The following is a 15,069-nucleotide window of genomic DNA, read 5'->3' as shown; positions in this document are numbered from 1 at the left end:
GGCCGATCTCCAATCGAAAGTCGGATTATGCTTCTGGAGCCAGGGGTAGCCCAAGACCACCGAGTAGTGTGGAGACGAAATAACCTGGAGGCAGACCGACTCTCTGTGAACGGCACCAATGGCTATCCCCACTGGAAGGGTCTCATGAGTCACGTGTGACGACAGAAGGGGTCTGCCGTCTATCGCCTCAAGAGCCAGTGGGGAACCTCGAGCCTGCAGAGGAATGGAATTGGCGGCAGCGAACACACTATCAATGAACAAACCACCAGCACCAGAGTCCACCAACGCCTGGGTCGTCACCGAGCCCCCGACCCAGGAGAGGACAACAGTGATCAGTGGTTTGTCAACACGGGAAACCGGGGACGAGGAGACTCCACCCAAGATCTGCCCCCGACAGGATCTCAGGTGCGAGCGTTTCCCGGACGGTTCGGACATGCCAAACCGAAAATGCCCACCGAGAACACAGTACATGCATCGACCCTCGCGTCTCCGGAGTACCCTCTCCCCCTCGGACAGGCGAGCAAACCCCAGCTGCATGGGTTCACCCCCAGACAAGTCATCCCCAGGAGGCGTGGGAGGAGAGGGAGGCACGGGTGGGACAGCAAACGTAGGCGCCAATCTGTTAGAAGACCTCCGCAGGCTCTCCTTAAAGGAAGGTCTCTCCCTGAGTCTGGTGTCAATCAAAATCAGGAAAGAAATAAGAGACTCGAGCTCCACTGGTAGGTCCTTAGCTGCAACCTCATCCTTCAAGGCATCCGAGAGACCATGAGAGAAAGCAGCGACCAGAGCCTCATTATTCCAGCCCACCTCTGCTGCCAGGGTACGAAACTCAATGGCATATTCAGCTACGGATCGTGAACCCTGTCTGATGGACATAAGGAGCTTTGCAGCAGAGGTAGCACGAGCCGGCACATCGAATACCTTCCGAAGAGAAGCAACAAAACCGGAAAACTCGGCAACCACCGGATTGTTGTTCTCCCATAAAGGGCTGGCCCAGGCCAAGGCCTTGTCCGAGAGCAGCGAGATCAAGAAGCCCACCTTTGATCTCTCAGTAGGAAAGGCATGTGGCAGCAACTCGAAATAAATGCCCACCTGGTTAAGGAAACCTCGGCACTGAGTTGGCTCTCCCCCAAAGCGCTGTGGAAGAGGGGCAGAACCGGTCATACCCCGAAACACCGCAGGCGCAACCACAGGTGTCGGGGTAGACTCTGGCGCAACAACCGGAGCGGCAGTAGGAGCGACAACCGACCCATCGGCAACGGGAGCGAAATGAGCTGTGCGTTCAAGCAGGGTTTGCAACGCCACAGCGAACCGACCCAACAGGTGATCCTGCTGATCAAGTCTGGCAACCAGCATGGGTAGCGAGGATGGCCCTGTACCGTCAGAACTCATGGCTTGGTCCTAATGTCACGGAACCATGAACCAGACGTACAACAAGAGATAAGTGAAAATAAGAAGGCTTTATTGAAAATAAAGCTGTAAAGCAAAAGTCCAAACGAATGGTGAAACCGAAGCAGAGTCTTTGAGAGGCCAGAGATCAGGAACCAGAAGGGTAGTCAGGCGAAGCCAGGATCAGGAACCAGCAGGGTAGTCAGACGAAGCCAGGATCAGGAACCAGCAGGGTAGTCAGACGAAGCCAGGATCAGGAACCAGCAGGGTAGTCAGACGAAGCCAGGATCAGGAACCAGAAGCAGCAGCAGTCTTAGAAGCATGTGAACACAGGAGGACCAAGCAAGGAACTGAAGCCACAGACCTCCTATATATATGAGCTAGGCATCCAGCTCCTCCCAGTGGGAAGGAGGAGCCGCAGGGTGGAAGGCTACAAGAAACCCAGAAACCAAGATGGCCGCCAGCACATGTCAAACGAAGGAGAACAGCAAGAAGGTAAGACCATGACAGACATACAGCCTTTGTGTAATTGTCTGTCTATTATATGTTATAGGTAATGAAATTGCATGTGCAGTATGCGCATATTATATTACTGATTTTCACAATCTTTAATTTGCAAACTTATGGTGAAAATGTGGCAAAAAATTAGCAAAATATTGCGAATTCGAATATTGCCTATGCTGCCCATCACTACAACTAACCTTCATTTCTTTAACCTGTGTTACATGCACAAAATGTGGCTATGGATTTTACCCCCTGCATTCAAAAAGGATGAAATTTGTTTTGAAAATCCACAGTAACACAGCATTTCCACCCCATAATCAGTGATGCATGCACATTTTGTGGCCGTTGATTACGCCCAATGCATTCAATGTCACATATAGGAAATAATCAGCTTTTTGCGGATTTCAAAATCCACATAGTTTTTCTGCATGGATTTTGTTTTTCTCTGCAACATGCGAATGAGGTTTAGAAAACCACATCTACTGTACTGTAAATTGCCAAGAATGCCGAGATACCTACAGTCTCCACTTCTGCTTCCTCTATACAACATTCAGCATCACACATATATACCCACAGGATAACATTTTATAGCGTCTGGTATGTTATAACCCATTTTATATGTTGCCGCTAGACTATCAGATTAGACATAATGCTCTACCTATGTATGATACAGGGCAAAACACAACATAGTGGTGGCCTGGCTTCTCATCCATCACCTCCAGAACTGATGTCTTCAACAGCTTCTTCTCTCCGCTGGTCAGTGGGGTCAGATACAATAAATGAAGCTGCTCTAAGACTCTATGTCGCAATGTATCATGGGTAAGGGCATAAATCCAATTTCACAGCCAGTGGCATACATAGAGAAGTAAGGCCCCCATAGCAAGGTTCAAACCAGGCCCTCCACACAGGACATAAGTGTTTCTGTCTAAACCCTCTTCAATGACCCTTCGGCCATTTTTCCACTGCTTCATTTGCTAAAAGTTGATCCTTTAGAAGGTAGAGTCCTAACCAAGTTTCACCTCCAGTAGAAGAGAAGATAATCCCAACTAAGACTTGGCCCCCGTCTTGCCGCTATGGTAGTTACACCCCTGGTTGCCGCTCCACAGGCTAATATGACAAATTAACTGGGAGTAGTGGATGCAGTTTATCAGAGCTGCATGGTACAGAAAGTAAACCTAGCAATGATAGGCTGAACAGAGATTTCCCTCCAAGTGGTTTGCCCCATCGCCCTGCCTTCTTCTTCTTAAAGAAGTAGCAGAGGGCAAATCTGATGTCTCCTAACTGTGCTGTAGCACAGCCATGGTTGCCAAGCTGAAGTAAGATGCTTTTAAGATATTTTTATACACAGCAGCCAATCTGAGAAGAGCATAGTCCTGAACCAACTATGACCAAGAGGGTGTTTCTCAGACTACCTTGAGCACCCTGTCGGCACTGTAGCTACACTGTAGTCACAGATCTCAACTCAGTCCTTATACCGATGAGCGAAAAAGCAACCAAGCTGCAAGATCTGAGGTACATAAATAGCAAGTAATCATCCAATGTATTTAGTGACTTACATATTTTTGAGCTTGTGCTGGACAGTCACTTTAATAGGACCCGTCAGGCAATGTGAGACCTAGGCCTATGCAGTATGTTTATAATGGTAAATAGTCATCCGATATCAGTATCACTTAAAAATACTATATGGCCATACATGTTGCAAAAAATATAGGGGGAGATTTCTTAAAATTTGTGTAACGTAAAACTGGCTTAGTTGTCCAAAGCAATCAATCACTGCCATATCTTGTGAATAATCCCATGTGAACAGTGGCGTAAGTAGAACAGATTGTGCCCTACAGCAAATTTTTAAATGCCCCCTTCCACCAACAACCCCTTCTTTCCGTTTAACCCTCACTCCTATGGCTAGTCATATACAGTGATCCCTACAGTGATAGTCAAGATACAATGGCCTCAGGATAAAATATTTTCAACATGAAATGGTGTTTTCTGACCCATCATAAGTTGAAACTAGACTCAACATACAATGTCTCAGACTCAGATCCAACCAATCAAGGCCACTTCTCTGGTAAAATAGCTATATTAGTTGATAGGTAGCAGATATTCCTGACTGTTATATGTAAGGACTTGTTTTATCTGTCTTAGTCATCTGCTTATTATTCTTAAAGGGGTTCTCCGGGAATTAAGAAAATGAAAATACGCATATATTACTTTATTATAAATACTGTATATTCCCAAATACCTTCCATTAGTTAGAATGGCTCGTTTTGTCTAGGGAGCAATGATTAGGAGAAACAAAATGGCCGCTGTCCTGTTAGTACACACAAAACCTGTTACTTCACAACACTGAGGTAAAGAGCTGCCTCCTCCTCCTCTCTGCTCTGACTGTCAGGGATTATGATCCTGACTACAGTTTAATATGATATTTAGCTGAATCTTTGTGTGAATGGAATTCATCAGGAGACATGAAGTACAGAGAGGACAGACTGTGGTAATGGAGACTGCATACCAGAGCTGCTGCTTATTAGCTACATCTGCTCATGAACTCCATTCCTAAAGAGATTTAGCTAAAGATCTTATCATCTGTATTTGGGATCATAATCCTTGACAAGTAGGAGAGGAGGATGAGCCAGCTCTTTATCTCAGTGTTGTGAAGTAACTTGTCCTGCTGTGTGATTAGGACAGGTTTTGTGTGTACTAATAGGACAGTGGCCATTTTGTTTCTTCTAATGATTGCTCATTCGACAAAACAAGCTATTATAACTAATGTAAGGTATTTGGGAATATATTTATAATGAAGTAATATTTAAGTATTTTAATTTTCTTAATTCCCGGAGAACCGTTTTAAATCTTCATTTTCTCTTATCTTGAATGACATTTTGTGGCTTTAGAACTAATTGGTCAAGTTACAATGGTTTAAACATACAATGGTCGTCCTGGAACCAATTAATATTTTAACTTGAGAGACCACTGTATAGTGCCTCTTGGCTATGCCACTTTATATATAGTGCCTTTTGGCCATGTACCCTCTATATATTGCTCCTTATCTGTGCCCCCTCTATATATTGCCTCTTCTCTGTGCCCCTCTATATATTTCCTCCTGTCAGTTGCTCCATCCATTTCCTACACATATATACTGTATGTTATGTCACTGTATATAATGTCATGGTATAATACTGTTGAGGGGGCCCTGACAATAAAATCTTTCAGTCCTCCTCCTGGGCGGGCTCCTTCTGGGTTCAGATCTCATAGCAGCCGCTTCCACTATAGCTATGCCCCTGCATGTGAGGGTAGAAATGCCACACCTTTCTATGTTGAAGGACCAAAGTAATTGGAATTTTTCTAGACCTGTTTGGATGCTGACGCTTTTTCTTGTTATATCTTTGTGGCCCAAATGGGATTCCTGGACACTGTGATTATAATTAGGTCAAATTCTTGACTGTGTTGCCAAATAGACATTCGCCCAGATTTACTTAAAATTGGCACATCTAGAGTTTCTACACTTTCTCAGAATTGTTCAAAAAGTGGTGGTACTTAGTGGAAAGGAGAGAAGCTCTACATAAAAGAGGGGTAGCCTAAGAGGCGACATTTTGCACCAAAATTGTGCCACAATTTTGAAATAAAATTCTATCTCAAAGTAAGCCAACCAATAGTTGGTAAAAAGCTAGACAAAAGTGTCTATCCCTGCGCCAGATTTATTACCCATCTCTCCAAGTTTCTGCCATCTACAGGAATAGTAAATCTGGGCCAGTTTTCTTGGAGTCCTCAGGCAGCGGACAAGTTAAATATCAAAGCAATTAAATTACTTTTTTAGGCATTTGTCCATGAGGTTTGTGTGACAAGGACAGTGCGTGGAAAGCAGAGAGTTTTTAATACACATAATTGTAACTGACAATAAGACTATTGAAAGCAGTAGAGCCGCCAAGGGCACATGCTATCTTCAGACATCAGCCCCTTGTGGTATGACCATCAGCTGACTGCCCTAGGCACAGACTCTTCTGTGAACTGTCTCACGCTCGTTATGAGAAATAAGTAAACGAGGCCTCTATGGGGTACTTTAAGTGATAATCTTATTACTTACAAGCAAGAAAGTTTATATATGCCTTTTAACCTCTAACCCTTCCAGCTTTTTCTTCTACAGTGTATAATTATCAATAACGGTCATGATGCTGGATTTATCAGCTCTGTCCTTCACTCCCTGCTCTGACCTAATTAATTCATTTCCTGTTTTTACTTTGTGCATTGTATCATATGTCATCTCAGAAAAAAAAGGGCATTATGTGAATAATCTGGATCGAGTTCTGCGCCTGTCTGTTACCATGTTAATCTGCCAGTGCTTCCTGTGGGCTGCAGATAACAGGCTGCATCCTATCTGTTGACTCCTCTCCTAGATCTTACAGCTATTGCGCCCGATGAACACGGTGCCCACTACCATGGGGAAGAAACTGGACCTGTCCAAGCTGAGCGATGATGAGGCCAAACATGTGTGGGAGGTTATTGAGAGAGACATGAATCTACGCAAGAATGAGGAGCAGAGGCTTGAGTGAGTACACAGTATGCCACCTAGAACTTCATACAAATGCTGGCACATTATCTGTACCAGCAGCTTTACCAGTCAGGAAATGTACTTTATGTATGGTATTCTTTTTTTTCCAACTTTATTTTTATGAATTTTTTAAATATATAATTTGTGTTCTACAATCCAATGACAATCGCTGAGTTAATTTATTGACTAAAACAATTCATCTTTATTAAATACTTCGGTAAAAATTTATAGGAGGAAAAAATATAAATCAAAAAGTGTCTACTCAGACTTAGTGCCTGCAATTACCGAGGAAATGATAATGAGGTGTTATAGTGGAACAATCCCCCAGGGTATGCCCTCATCTAGGTAACCAGGTAACTAGCTTTCTTCCGCTGAGCAACATATGTACCTACATAAGCAGGGCCGTCTTTAATATTGATTGGACCCTGGGCAAAAATTTACTTGGGCCCCCTGGATCCCGCCTTCCTACACCTTAGGCAATCACGCCCTCCACCACAACACACACAAAAAAAATCCACACATCTGGTAGAGTACAGTGAATGACTGTAAATACTTCCAGTTCTGAAGACTCCAGCGGCTCAGGATCAGTGGGCACCGCTCTGCAGGAAGGAGACCAGGGCTCGGCTCACCCTAGTGTTACAGTGCACCCCAGCACCCCACAGTATGCAGTATAGCACCCTATAGTATACAGCACCACACAGTATGCAGTTTAGCACCCCACACTATACAGTACCCCACAGTATATAATAGAGCAGTATAGCACCCCACACTATACAGTACCCCACAGTATATAGTAGAGCAGTATAGCAGCCCACATTATACAGCACCTCACAGTATACAACACCTCACTGTATACAGCACCCCAAACTATACACGATACAGCCCCCCACACTATACAGTACAGCAGTATAGCACTCCACACTATACCGCACCCACAGTATACAGTATACAGACCCCCAAAGTATACAGTACCCCACTCTATACAGGCCCCCCACTATACAGGCCCCCCCCCACACTATACAGCCCCCCCCACACTATACAGGTCCCCCACAGTATACAGGCCCCCACACAGTATACAGCCCCCCCCCCACAGTATACAGGCCCCCACACAGTATACAGTCCCACACAATATACAGCCCCCCCCCCACGGTATACAGGCCCCCACAGTATACAGGCCCCCACACAGTATACAGCCCACCACACAGTATACAGCCCACCACACAGTATACATACCCCCCCCCCCCACAGTATACAGGCCCCCACACAGTATACAGCCCACCACACAGTATACAGCCCCCACAGTATAAAGGCCCCCACACAGTATACAGCCCACCACACAGTATACAGCCCCCCCCCCACAGTATACAGCCCCCCCCCCCCACAGTATACAGGCCCCCACACAGTATACTGTCACACACAGTATACAGACCCCCCACAGTATACAGCCCCCCACACAGTATACAGCCCACCACACAGTATACAGCCCACCACACAGTATACAGCCCCCCCCCACAGTATACAGGCCCCCACACAGTATACAGCCCCCCCACAGTATACAGGCCCCCACACAGTATACAGCCCACCACACAGTATACAGCCCACCACACAGTATACAGCCCCCACACAATATACAGGCCCCCCACAGTATACCGGCCCCCACACAGTATACAGCCCACCACTATACAGTAGTTTACAGTATATTAACATAACAGCCCCTGTCACCTTTTTCTGATGTAATGTTCACACAAAAAAGCTCCACAGAACACTCCTTGTAGGACCTGTGATGACCTCATAGCCATGTGACCAGTAATTGCTAGGTTACTGGTCACATGGTGATGATGTCATTAAGGTCCTGATCACAACTTTAACACAGTACGATCATGATGCCTGGACTCAGTGCAGGCAGGCACGGCAGCCCCCCCTGTGTAGCTGACAGCTTGACACCCGGGGCAGTAGCTAGCAGGGCTCAAGAGGCAGCTGCCTTGGGCCCCCCAGGAGCAACTGGGCCCGGGGCAGCTGCCCCTTTTGCCCCTTGGTAAAGACGGCCCTGTACATAAGACAGTCGGCTGTATAATACTGTGTTTTATGTTGTCTGCTGTAGCGCATCAAGACAACTGAATAATTAGCCTCTGTGTTACATAAGTGTTCAGCTGAAAGGGTTGCTACAATGTTGCGGGTCGTGAGCCTGCAGTGGAGGCTGAGTAAGGCTACTTTCACACTCGCGTTTTGGCTTTCCGTTTGTGATATCCGATCAGACGGTAGTATTATCTGAACGAATTCGTCCATGACGGATCCGCACAAAACGCGAGTGTGAAAGTAGCCTTAGACAAACTCACTTAGGCAGTTCTGCCCATAATGTCTTAAAATACACATAGGTTCCATAGAAATCATATAGAAGCATCTATATATGAAAGTAGACAGCCAACAGCAATATCGTATACAGCATTAAAAAAAACTTTGAAAAATAACAATAATAAAGAAAAAACTAAAACACCTAAAACAATTATCTCCTATGCTTTATAAATATGGTATGTATGGTATTCTTTATGAGTTTTACTCATAGACTTTTGATAGACCTTACATTTAACCTCCTTGACACAGTCACGTACACAGACCCTGTAGTATAATCCACAAAGTACAAACATATCCTATTATGGAGGTAGACTGATTCTACAGATTATTCCTACCTCCATAATATGGCATGTATTGAAGCATGCTACAGTTTTTATTTTTCAGATATTAAAGGGCTATTCTATTAACTACAAGTTATCCCCTAGCAACAGAATAGGGATCACGATGGTTGACTATTTCCCCTTAGAGTTTGAACAGAATGGCTGCCGCTTAACATAGCATCCCATTCTTGTGATCAGTAGGGTTCCCAGCAGTTGAAACTACCACTGGTTTAACAGTTATCCCCTATCCAGTGTTAGGAGATACCTTGTTGTAATCAGAATACCCCTTTAATACAGATGAGCAAATTTCTTAAAAATGTATTCTAGTCTAGTTTGCCCAAATCATTTATCCGATTTGACCTAAACGTTAAAAGGGCTCTGATTGCCTGAAAAAGTTCTCTCCCTCCCCCCACCCCGCTTCTCCTCCCCCTCCCCCTCTCCTTCTTCCCCCGACCATCTCTCCTTAATTTTCCCCAATCAAATCACACAAAATTGTGGTTTGTTAGAATCAGAACTTTGGGTTGAAGTTCATAATTTTAGAATTGATTCACTCATCTTTACCCCTAATACATCGGTGAGAAAGAAAAACTGTAGGGGAGATTTATCAAACTGGTGTAAAGTAAAGAACTGGCTTAGTTGCTCATAGTAACCAATCAGATTCCTCCTTTCATTTTCCAGAGGAGCTATGTAAAATGAAAGGTGGAATCTGATTGGTTGCTACGGGCAACTAAGGCAGTTTTACTTTACACCAGTGTGATAAATCTCCCCTTGTGTGCCTGTAATTCTATGGGTGTTATAATACAGTTCTATAACCCACATATGGCCATATGCATTAGATCATAGGCAGAGCACCCACTAAATGAACAGCATGTGTTCTCACATCACAATGTAAGGCTACTTTCACACTTGCGGCAGCAGGGTCTGGCAGGCTGAGCGGACTTCCGGCGGCACGGTGGGCTAGTGTTAGCACTGATCCGGCAGGCTGTTCCCCTGCCGATACAGCTTGCCGGACCATGCTGCCCCAAGTGTGAAAGTAGCCTAAGTTTCGATACTGATAAAAATTATAATAATCTTTATTTATATAGCGCCAACATATTCCGGAGGGTTCATGTACAAACGTAATCATACATTACATAGCAACACCAATTTTATCTATACAGTAAATAATAAGATTTAAATCTGTCTCCATCAAATAAGCTTAGTACCAAACGAAAGGATGTTCCAGACTCTATAGTTGTGTATGTGGAATTTATTGGCACCGTTTTTTGCTGCAGTTTTTATCCCAGCAAATTGCACCGTTTTGTAAATTTCTGCAAAAAGGCCACAAAAGCAACTCATACAAGCAAAATTATCTAAATCATCTCTTTAAGCAGAAGAAAATGTGTTTCCAAAGTCTATGAAAGCTAACGTAGAACAGGACAGGGTGCCTCTACCTGTAGCAGTAATGTGACATATGGCAAAAACATACTAATCTGATACAAAGCCGCAGACTGGTTTGCTGTGCAGTTTTCGCCCTTATGGCACACTAACTGCCATGTGTACAGGAAGCCAAAGAGTACCTCCACACGACTGAAAATACAGCAGAATAGTCATTTTCTACAAAAATTGCGGCAAAAACCGCATGTATTACGTGTTGTTTTTGCCGTGGAGATGTAAGTTAAATCCACAGTGGAGACCTGCAGCAAATCTGCACTAAAGGTCAATTCACACTGCAGATTTTTTGTGCAGGGTGTGGATGAGACTTCTTAAATATTCATTAACTTTGCTGGTACTATACAACACAGCGGATGTGCTGCACGAAAACCCGCAATGGCAAATCTGCAAGGTTTCAGTCACATGTGTACATAGCCTTATGGTTTTAATTGCATTTCCGAGATTCTGATATTGATTGCCTATTTTTAGGACAGGTTATCAATATCATATTGATCAGCTGTTTGAAGCTGATCAGCTGCTTGAAGAGGCCACGGTGCTCCCGCTCTATGCGGGGTCATGTGGCCTAGACGTAGCTCAGTTCCATTCAAGTGAATGGGGCTGAGCTGCGATACCAAACACAGCCGTAATACAATGGATGGCGCTGTTCTTGATAAGCTGCGAGGAGGCCACGGCACTCACAGGGGCACTGAGGCATCCTTAAACAGCTGATTGGTGGAGATCCCAAATGTCTAACCACCGATATTGATGACCTATCCTATCCTGTATTATTTTATGTGAGGATCTTTAGTTCATCTCAGAATAAATTTTAATGCATGCTATTATGTACATATATATACTGTACATATATACAGTCAGGTCCATAAATATTGGGACATCAACACAATTTTAACATTTTTGGCTCTATACACCGCCATAATAGATTTGAAATGAAACGAACAAGATGTGCTTTACCTGCAGACTGTCAGCTTTAATTTGAGGATATTTACATCCAAATCAGGTGAACGGTGCAGGAATTACAACAGTTTGCATATGTGCCTCCTACTTGTTAGGGAACCAAAAGTAATGGGACAATTGGCTTCTCAGCTGTTCCATGGCCAGGTGTGTGTTATTCCCTCATTATCCCAATTACAATGAGCAGATAAAAGGTCCAGAGTTCATTTCAAGTGTGCTATTTGCATTTGGAATCTGTTGCTGTCAACTCTCAAGTGGAGATCCAAAGAGCTGTCACTATCAGTGAAGCAAGCCATCATTAGGCTGAAAAAAACAAAACAAACCCATCAGAGAGATAGCAAAAACATTAGGTGTGGCCAAAACAACTGTTTGGAACATTCTTAAAAAGAATAAACGCACAGGTGAGCTCAGCAACACCAAAAGACCCGGAAGACCACAGAAAACAACTGTGGTGAATGAGCGAAGAATTCTTTCCCTGGTGAAGAAAACACCCTTCACAACAGTTGGCTAGGTCAAGAACACTCTCCAGGAGGTAGGTGTATGTGTGTCAAAGTCAACAATCAAGAGAAGACTTCACCAGAGTGAATACAGAGGGTTCACCACAAGATGTAAACCATTGGTGAGCCTCAAAAACAGGAAGGCCAGATTAGAGTTTGGCAAACGACATCTAAAAAAGCCTTCACAGTTCTGGAACAACATCCTATGGACAGATGAGACCAAGATCAACTTGTACCAGAGTGATGGGAAGAGAAGAGTGTGGAGAGGGAAAGGAGCTGCTCATGATCCTACGCATGCCACCTCATCAGTGAAGCATGGTGGTGGTAATGTCATGGCGTGGGCATGTATGGCTGCCAATGGAACTGCTTCTCTTGTATTTATTGATGATGTGACTGCTGACAAAAGCAGCAGGATGAATTCTAAAGTGTTTCTGGCAATATTATCTGCTCATATTCAGCCAAATGCTTCAGACCTCATTGGACGGCGCTTCACAGTGCAGATGGACAATGACCCAAAGCACACTGCAAAAGCAGCCAAAGAGTTTTTTAAGGGAAAGAAGTAGAATGTTATGCAATGGCCAAGTCAATCACCTGACCTGTATCCGATTGAGCCTGCATTTCACTTGCTAAAGACAAAACTGAAGGGAAAATGCCCCAAGAACAAACAGAAACTGAAGACAGTTGCAGTAGAGGCCTGGCAGAGCATCACCAGGGATGAAACCCAGCGTCTGGTGATGTCTATGCGTTCCAGACTTTAGGCTGTTAATTGACTGCAAAGGATTTGCAACCAAGTATTAAAAAGTGAAAGTTTGATTTATGATTATTATTCTGTCCCATTACTTTTGGTTCCTTAACAAGTGGGAGGCACATATGCAAACTGTTGTAATTCCTACACCGTTCACCTAATGTGGATGTAAATTCCTTCAAATTAAAGCTGACAGTCTGCAGGTAAAGCACATCTAGTTTGTTTTATTTTAAATCCATTGTGTTGGTGTATAGAGCCAACAATGTTAGAATTGTGTAGATGTCCCAATATTTATGGACCTGGCTGTATGTATATATATATATATATATATATATATATATTTCACAGTGAAGCTGTTATTTCAAGCTGTCAGGTTTTATAAACGTATGAACTAGGGGTCCGAATGAAGCAGTATAAACACATACGTGCTATGAAGTGAGTGGTGAAAAGTCAATACTTAACAATTCTCTAAACTCATCCTACTAGCCAAACATTATGCCTGCTCCACCCTGCTCAAACCCCAAAAACAAACAGCTGCTGGTAGGTGCAGGTAGAAATCAGTGATTCACCCCGGCACATAATGTAACACTGAACATCATTATCCACATCCAATAATACAGCGGCCCGTGGATGCTGATCTGAATATACAGCCATACAGGCCTCTAGCTGTATATATTGCATTCACTGTGGGAGGATATAGGCCCTATATGTGATGGCTAACCTCCAGCACACCAGCTGTGGTGAAACTACAACTCCCAGCATGCTCCATTCATTTCACTTATATTTATATTCCTGCTCATTCTGGACTTTGAGGTCCAGGAGGCGGTGCTATCAGTGATTGACAGCCTTCCCTCTATAACTGAGGTACAGATACAGATACAGAGATCGCTGTCAGTCACTGATAGGACCGCCTACTGGACTTCAAAGCACAGAATAAGGCCTCATGCACACGACCGTGGTGTGTTTTGCAGTCCGCAAATCGCGGATCCGCAAAACACGGATGGCGTCCGTGCGCATTCCGCAATTTGCGGAACGGCACGGACAGCCTTTAATATAAATGCCTATTGTTGTCCGCAATGCGCGGACAAGTATAGGACATGTTATATTTTTTTTGCGGGGCCACAGAACGGAGCAACAGATGCGGACACCACACAGAGTGCTGTCCACATCTTTTGAAGCCCCATTGAAGTGAATGGGTCCGCATTCGAGCCGCCAAAATGGCGGCTCGAGTGCGGACCAAAACAACGGCTGTGTGCATGAGGCCTAAGTGGGAATTTAAATGAATAAAATTCAAATTATACAGAAACTTTTCAAACAAAACTACATATCAATCTTTTTAGCTCCTGCTCTATAACATGTTGCATGCAGATGATACTGCATTTTCTTGGTGACAAGTTCCCTTTAAAAGGGTTCTCTGGGAATTAAGAAAATGAAAATACTTACATATTACTTTATTATAAATATATTCCTAAATACCTTTCATTAGTTAGAATGGCACTTTTGGTCTAGGGAGCAATCATTAGGAAAAATAAAATGGCCGCCATCCTATTAGTACACACAAAACCTGTCCAAATTACACAGCAGGACAAGTTACTTCACAACACTGAGCTAAAGAGCTGCCTCACCCTCCTCTCTACTCTACTTGTCAGGGATTATGATCCTGAATACAGCTGATAAGATCTCCAGCTGTATCTCTGTAGGAATGGAGTTCATGAGGAGACATGAAGTACAGAGAGGGTGGACAGGACAGACTGTGGTAATGGAGACTGCATACAAGTGCTGCTACTCATCACTACACCCCTACCTCCTCTCTGTACTTCATCTCTCCTCATGAACTCCATTCCGCAGAGATTCAGATGAAGATCTTAATAGGCTTTATTCAGGATCATAATCCCTGATAAGTAGGAGAGGAGGATGAGGCAGCTCTTTACCTTAGTGTTGTGAAGTAACTTGTCTTCCTGTTTGATTAGGACAGGTTTTGTGTATACTAATAGGGTGGTGGCCATTTTATTTCCCCTGATAATTGCTCCCCAGATAAAACAAGCCATTATAACTGAGGCTGACTTCAGTTATTTGGTCAGTTATTTCCATCAGTTTTTGTGAGTCAAAACCAGGTGTGGGTCAAAAACACGGAACAGGAGGAAATGTTTCCATTATACCTGATCTTTGAGTAGGCTTCACTACTGGTTTTGGCTCACAATAACTGATGGAAATAAGTTACCAAATAACTGATGTGTGTACTCATCCTAATGAAAGGTATTTGGGAATATATTTATAATAAAGTAATATTTAAGTATTTTCGGTAATTTTATTTTAATAATTCCCAGAGAACTC

The 15,069-nt window shown here is 43.8% G+C and overlaps 1 protein-coding gene across 10 annotated transcripts in view; it reads left to right on the top strand.

The window, feature by feature from the left end:
* The window catches only part of MLPH (melanophilin), a 114,128-nt gene that overhangs the window by 18,021 nt on the left and 81,038 nt on the right, over nucleotides 1–15,069 (top strand). For all 10 annotated transcript variants that reach the window (XM_040439879.1, XM_040439884.1, XM_040439883.1 and 7 more), the window contains exon 2: nucleotides 6,282–6,433. In XM_040439879.1, the coding sequence (XP_040295813.1) occupies nucleotides 6,303–6,433 (131 nt within the window). In that variant the 5' untranslated portion in view covers nucleotides 6,282–6,302. The remainder of the gene's footprint in view (nucleotides 1–6,281; nucleotides 6,434–15,069) is intronic.

Source organism: Bufo bufo, chromosome 7 (assembly GCF_905171765.1).
Source record: "Bufo bufo chromosome 7, aBufBuf1.1, whole genome shotgun sequence".
In the NCBI taxonomy this organism is placed as follows: Eukaryota; Metazoa; Chordata; class Amphibia; order Anura; family Bufonidae; genus Bufo; species Bufo bufo.
Note: the sequence above shows the minus strand (reverse complement) of the source record. Positions and strands in the feature narration are given on the sequence as shown.